Source organism: Sebastes fasciatus, chromosome 13, assembly GCF_043250625.1.
Source record: "Sebastes fasciatus isolate fSebFas1 chromosome 13, fSebFas1.pri, whole genome shotgun sequence".
Classification (NCBI taxonomy): Eukaryota; Metazoa; Chordata; class Actinopteri; order Perciformes; family Sebastidae; genus Sebastes; species Sebastes fasciatus.
The window spans coordinates 34,996,899-35,004,398 of record NC_133807.1 but is presented as its reverse complement, the minus strand read 5'-3'; the positions used below and the strand labels follow the sequence as shown (position 1 = coordinate 35,004,398).

The following is a 7,500-nucleotide window of genomic DNA, read 5'->3' as shown; positions in this document are numbered from 1 at the left end:
TAATGCTCCTTTAAAACCTGGAGAACACACTGATGTCGTATTATGATCTCGAAGACGATACGTAGTCTCATATCACCATATCGATATAATATGGACATATTGCCCAGCCCTTACAATGACTACTTTCATTTTTGGTACTTTAAGTATGTTTTAATGTGAATACTTTTGTACTACTGTAACGTTTCACAACACATCAATTCACCTCTGTATCACGATTCTTTTTTTATACACAGAGCAGAGCTAAAGCTGCATGCTGACTTCTAAAAAAGGCTGAAAAAAGTCAGAAATAAAGCCGAAATGAAATCTAAAAAAAATGCCAAAGTATGTCCAAAACATTTCTGAAATATGTGAGTGAAGAGAGAGCAGACAGACCGTCAGGTAGAGGACCATCCTGGCTGCTTCAGCACAGTCCAGCTGCTCCGAGTCCCTGCAGGGATCCAGGAGATCCGGATCACAGCGCTGCAGCACACTGACACACAAACACACACAGCTCCATGAACACAACACTGGATCTGCCAGAGGAGGACAGGAACTAAGTACCTTTACTCTAGTACTCTACTGTAGTATGAGCTACTTGTACTCTACTGTAGTATGAGCTACTTGTACTCTACTGTAGTATGAGCTACTAGTACTCTACTGTAGTATGAGCTACTAGTACTCTACTGTAGTATGAGCTACTAGTACTCTACTGTAGTATGAGCTACTAGTACTCTACTGTAGTATGAGCTACTTGTACTCTACTGTAGTATGAGCTACTAGTACTCTACTGTAGTATGAGCTACTTGTACTCTACTGTAGTATGAGCTACTAGTACTCTACTGTAGTATGAGCTACTTGTACTCTACTGTAGTATGAGCTACTTGTACTCTACTGGAGTATGAGCTACTAGTACTCTACTGTAGTATGAGCTACTAGTACTCTACTGTAGTATGAGCTACTAGTACTCTACTGTAGTATGAGCTACTAGTACTCTACTGTAGTATGAGCTACTAGTACTCTACTGTAGTATGAGCTACTAGTACTCTACTGTAGTATGAGCTACTAGTACTCTACTGTAGTATGAGCTACTAGTACTCTACTGTAGTATGAGCTACTTGTACTCTACTGGAGTATGAGCTACTAGTACTCTACTGTAGTATGAGCTACTAGTACTCTACTGGAGTATGAGCTACTAGTACTCTACTGGAGTATGAGCTACTAGTACTCTACTGTAGTATGAGCTACTAGTACTCTACTGTAGTATGAGCTACTAGTACTCTACTGTAGTATGAGCTACTAGTACTCTACTGTAGTATGAGCTACTAGTACTCTACTGTAGTATGAGCTACTTGTACTCTACTGTAGTATGAGCTACTTGTACTCTACTGTAGTATGAGCTACTTGTACTCTACTGTAGTATGAGCTACTAGTACTCTACTGTAGTATGAGCTACTAGTACTCTACTGTAGTATGAGCTACTAGTACTCTACTGTAGTATGAGCTACTAGTACTCTACTGTAGTATGAGCTACTAGTACTCTACTGTAGTATGAGCTACTTGTACTCTACTGTAGTATGAGCTACTTGTACTCTACTGTAGTATGAGCTACTAGTACTCTACTGTAGTATGAGCTACTAGTACTCTACTGTAGTATGAGCTACTTGTACTCTACTGTAGTATGAGCTACTAGTACTCTACTGTAGTATGAGCTACTTGTACTCTACTGTAGTATGAGCTACTAGTACTCTACTGTAGTATGAGCTACTTGTACTCTACTGTAGTATGAGCTACTTGTACTCTACTGTAGTATGAGCTACTAGTACTCTACTGTAGTATGAGCTACTAGTACTCTACTGGAGTATGAGCTACTTGTACTCTACTGTAGTATGAGCTACTAGTACTCTACTGTAGTATGAGCTACTTGTACTCTACTGTAGTATGAGCTACTAGTACTCTACTGTAGTATGAGCTACTAGTACTCTACTGTAGTATGAGCTACTAGTACTCTACTGTAGTATGAGCTACTAGTACTCTACTGTAGTATGAGCTACTTGTACTCTACTGTAGTATGAGCTACTAGTACTCTACTGTAGTATGAGCTACTAGTACTCTACTGGAGTATGAGCTACTAGTACTCTACTGTAGTATGAGCTACTAGTACTCTACTGTAGTATGAGCTACTAGTACTCTACTGTAGTATGAGCTACTTGTACTCTACTGTAGTATGAGCTACTAGTACTCTACTGTAGTATGAGCTACTAGTACTCTACTGTAGTATGAGCTACTAGTACTCTACTGTAGTATGAGCTACTTGTACTCTACTGTAGTATGAGCTACTAGTACTCTACTGTAGTATGAGCTACTAGTACTCTACTGTAGTATGAGCTACTAGTACTCTACTGTAGTATGAGCTACTTGTACTCTACTGTAGTATGAGCTACTAGTACTCTACTGTAGTATGAGCTACTAGTACTCTACTGTAGTATGAGCTACTAGTACTCTACTGGAGTATGAGCTACTAGTACTCTACTGTAGTATGAGCTACTTGTACTCTACTGTAGTATGAGCTACTAGTACTCTACTGTAGTATGAGCTACTAGTACTCTACTGTAGTATGAGCTACTAGTACTCTACTGGAGTATGAGCTACTTTCCATGTTATACTTTCTACTATACTCTACTATACTCTACTACCTCTCAGAGGGAAATATTGTACTTCTTACAAGGGATGCAGTGATCATGACACCGGATCGGATATCGGGTCGATAACGACTCAATATCTTCATCGGTAATAATAAATACAAATTCTGTTAACTGCTCAGATTCTAACCAAGCTGCTGGTGTTTCATTTATTATTTTAATAATAAATAAAGCCGTTAGCTTCAGCTAGCTGCTGTTAGCCGTTAGCTGTTAGCCGTGTTAGCTTCGTTAGCTGTTAGCTGCTTCTAGCTGTTCCTAACACTTCCTCGTGAGGGCAGAACACTCCTCGTGTAAAACACTCCTCGTGTAAAACACTCCTCGTGTAAAACACTCCTCGTGAGGGTAAAACACTCCTCGTGAGGGTAAAACACTCCTCGTGAGGGCAGAACACTCCTCGTGTAAAACACTCCTCGTGAGGGTAAAACACGGCGTGGACGTTAGATAACATTTAGTTTAATGTGGATAAAGAGCGTTAATGGTAGTTAGTTATTAGTTATTAGTTGTTAATAGTTATTAGTTATTAGTGGATGAACAGCGTTAGATGGTAGTTGTTATTAGTTAAATGTTAAATGTTAGTTTTTAGAGACTTACGCTCGAGCTTCCGCCATCTCTGTTTTCAAATGTCCGCGGCGGCACATCGAGCGATCTGATTGGCTGCTTGACGGTGACGTTATATCACGTCAGAGCACGTTGGGCCAATCAGGGATTCTGCTTCTTCTTCTGTGGTGTTTATTGGCGGTTGGTAAACCAGCTTAGAGGAGCATTACCTCTCTCTACTGGACTGGAGGGGGAGCAGCAGACTGGCAGGGAAATAATAATAAGTCATTTAAAAAATAAATACTTATAAAAAAATAATTCTCTCTTTTATTACTGTCGCCCAATCAGAAATTATTTAAAAAAAAACTGCATTGTTAAATGTGGTAGAGTGGATCTCCCTTTGTTTGTGGGTCTGAATGTGTACATGCCCACATGTTGTTGATATACATATAACCTTGAAAAACAGCAATAAAAACTAAAGTGAAAAAAAACCCAAAACTTTATTGTTAAAGTTTTAGATGGATGTTCACCGAGACATCTAGTGAGAGTGTTACCAATAGAACACATTCAGTATAATACAAACACAAAGAGGGGTTCTGTTGAGAGAAGCTTTATTAGAATAATGATTGATTAGCATTATACAGAATATCAGCATTAAAAAAGCCCGTCTGATTTACACCTTATGTTCACTGATCAGGAGACAAACACAGACGGAACACACGTTGAATCGTTTTAGTTCTTTTATAAAATGACTTCATAGAAACAATATAAAACAAACATGGTTGATCTGGTTCCACCGCGGCGCAGCACTCCACCTCAGTCCCGTCAGCATATCCAGACGTCATAGCCAAACCCCATGAACAACACATCTGATCAACCTGCTGCTCCTGATGATCACTTTCTAAAATCCATCATCAAATCAGCTTTCAGAGACTTGAAGCTGAAGTTCTGAATATTTCCCTGCTGGATGCAACGTGATTTATTAAATGATCAGATGCAGTGACAGTTTACTGTGTTCATGAGGAATTAGCTGCTAGAACAGTGGAGGAGTGGAGGAGTGGTCCTGTAGTCCTCAGAAGTCTTTGTAATGAAGCAACCTGCAGACAATCAAATTCCAGACGACATCAGAGATCTGTTATATTTAATACTCACAATATTTCATATTTGCAGAAATCATCTTATCTTTGTTGTAATATATATAATATATATATAATATTATATATAATATATATATTATATTATATAATATTATATATATATATATATATAAAAATATATATAAATATAATATTATATATATATATATAAATATAATATATATATATATATAAATATAATATTTATATATATATATATAAATATATTATATATATATATATAATATTATATATATATATATATATATATAAATATAATATTTATATATATTTATATATATATATAAATATATATAAATATAATATTATATATATATAAATATAATATTATATATATATATATATATATATAAATATAATATTTATATATATATATATATATATATAAATATAATATTTATATATATATTTATATATATATATATATGAAATGTGAGAATATTGATCGAAATCCTGAATAAAAATATGAAAGTAATAAACTGAAAACAAACAGAAGAGCCGATTGGCTGCCTGACCTGAAGAGAGGGGCGTGTCCTTTGTTGTTAGCCAATGAGAAGAAGCCGCTGTGCGGGGAGAAGTCCAGGCAGCTGGTCCGATAAACGATCTTCCTCTTAGAGACGGGGAAGTTGGAGAAGACCGTGAGGCTGGGCAGGTGGACCTGAGGGACGGAGACGGGGTTAATGTCCATCATCATCACCTTCATCACCACCATCACCATCATCACCATCATCACCATCATCACCACCATCATCACCATCATCATCACCACCTTCATCATCATCACCACCTTCATCATCATCACCACCATCATCACCATCATCATCATCATCACCACCATCATCACCATCACCATCATCACCTTCATCATCATCATCACCATCATCACCAACATCACCAACATCATCATCATCACCAACATCATCATCATCATCACCAACATCATCATCATCATCACCATCATCACCAACATCATCATCATCACCGTCATCATCATCATCATCACCACCATCACCAACATCATCACCGTCATCATCATCACCAACATCACCACCATCATCATCATCATCACCAACATCATCATCATCATCACCAACATCATCACCGTCATCATCATCATCACCAACATCATCACCGTCATCATCATCATCATCATCATCACCAACATCACCACCATCATCATCATCATCACCAACATCATCATCATCATCACCATCACCAACATCATCATCATCATCACCAACATCATCATCATCATCACCGTCATCACCATCATCATCATCATCACCAACATCACCAACATCACCGTCATCATCACCATCATCATCAACATCATCATCATCACCATCATCATCATCATCACCGTCATCATCACCATCATCATCATCACCACCACCAACATCATCACCGTCATCACCACCATCACCACCATCACCATCACCATCACCATCATCATCACCATCATCATCACCATCATCATCATCATCACCAACATCATCACCATCACCAACATCACCATCATCATCACCAACATCATCATCACCGTCATCACCATCATCATCAACATCACCAACATCACCGTCATCATCACCATCATCACCACCACCAACATCATCACCACCATCACCATCACCATCATCATCACCAACATCATCATCACCAACATCATCATCATCATCACCAACATCACCATCACCAACATCATCATCATCACCATCATCATCACCAACATCACCATCATCATCATCATCACCGTCATCACCATCATCATCATCATCACCATCATCACCATCATCATCACCAACATCACCGTCATCATCACCATCATCATCATCATCTTACCAGGCGTACAGCCTCGTCCTCGGCTCTGGAGGCGATGGCGAGGATCTCAGAGGAGGGGTTAAAGGTCAGAGAGGTGGCGGAGGTCAGCAGGTTCATCACGGCTTTCAGAGGTTTGGGATTGGCTGAATTTAGACACGCCTCCTGGGAGTAGACGTTGACCACGCCCGACTGAGAGCTGAAACAGAGAGCATCAATAATCAGAATCATTACTGTATTATATCAGTATTAATGAAGTCCTCTGACCTCTGCTTCCTGCTCTGCTGTGGGACCCGTTAGAACCGGTTGAGACCGGTTCTCCTGTTCGGGTTCTTGTATTTTAATATTGATTAGACGGCTGGATCCGTAGAACCCCTCAGATCTACGGGTCTACCCTGACCCTGACCTCCGGTTGGGAACCAGGCTCTGTCGCCTCACAGCTAGAGGGTCGCAGGTTCAAACCCGGCTCGGGGTCCTTCTGTGTGGTGTTAGCATGTTCTCCCCGTGTCAGCGTGGGTTCTCTCCGGGTGCTCAGGTTTCCGGTTCACCCTGGACAGGTCTCCAGACTATCACAGGACTGACACACAGAGACAGACAACCATTCACTCCTACGGGACATTTAGAGTCAATGAACCGGCATGTCTTTGGTCTGTGGGAGGAAACCTGAGCACCCGGAGAAAACCCACGCTGACATGGAGAGAACATGCTAACTTACACAGAAGGACCCAAAGCAGTGTGTGTGTGTGTGTGTGTGTGTGTGTGTGCGTGTGCGTGTGTTGGCGTGTCTTACCCGCAGGCGAGGTACTGTCCGTTAGGTGAGGCGGCGATGGACGTCCCCTTCACACAGCCTTCATCTGTAAACCTGTTAACACAGCGACTGCTGCGCATGTCCCACACATACACCTCCCCGTCCTCTGCACACACACACACACACGTACACACACACAATTAACGTTATGACCTCATGACGGTCTGTTTGAGAGTTCATCAGGTAAAAGTCAACTGAGAATGTGCAGGTCTGCCGGCGGTGGCAGTGCTGCAGCCGTAACGTTACGAGCTAAATGTACTCACCTGAGTTGGCGTAGACTTTGCTGCCGTCGTGAGAGAAGGCGACGCCGCTGACATCACCGTTGATCTTCAGACTGCGGACCACCTCCTTCGTCTGAACAGTTTAACGGAGTCATCGTTACAGATTTATATTATTTTTTATAGAGGAGGAGGAGGAGGAGGAGGAGGAGCAGGAGGAAGAGGAGGAGCAGAAGGAGGAGCAGAAGGAGGAGCAGAAGGAACAGGAGGAGGAAGAGGAGGAGGAG

At 40.6% G+C, this 7,500-nt stretch overlaps 2 protein-coding genes across 4 annotated transcripts in view; both read right to left on the bottom strand.

Moving 5' to 3' along the window:
* The window catches only part of LOC141781427 (uncharacterized), an 11,013-nt gene extending 7,626 nt beyond the window's left edge, over window positions 1-3,387 (bottom strand). The window contains exons 1-2 of one of the 3 annotated variants that reach the window (XM_074657195.1): window positions 3,270-3,387; window positions 373-469 (exon numbers count right to left, since the gene is read on the bottom strand). In XM_074657195.1, coding sequence (XP_074513296.1) covers window positions 373-469; window positions 3,270-3,316 — 144 coding nt within the window. In that variant the 5' untranslated portion in view covers window positions 3,317-3,387. The remainder of the gene's footprint in view (window positions 1-372; window positions 470-3,269) is intronic. The other 2 variants (XM_074657194.1, XM_074657196.1) reach the window with 2 other exon arrangements.
* A 422-nt stretch (window positions 3,388-3,809) lies between these two features.
* Window positions 3,810-7,500, bottom strand: part of utp18 (UTP18 small subunit processome component) — a 9,908-nt gene continuing 6,217 nt past the window's right edge. Inside the window, exons 8-12 of the mRNA XM_074657383.1 lie at window positions 7,259-7,349; window positions 6,978-7,101; window positions 6,212-6,386; window positions 4,888-5,030; window positions 3,810-4,312 (exon numbers count right to left, since the gene is read on the bottom strand). Coding sequence (XP_074513484.1) covers window positions 4,288-4,312; window positions 4,888-5,030; window positions 6,212-6,386; window positions 6,978-7,101; window positions 7,259-7,349 — 558 coding nt within the window. The 3' untranslated portion in view covers window positions 3,810-4,287. The remainder of the gene's footprint in view (window positions 4,313-4,887; window positions 5,031-6,211; window positions 6,387-6,977; window positions 7,102-7,258; window positions 7,350-7,500) is intronic.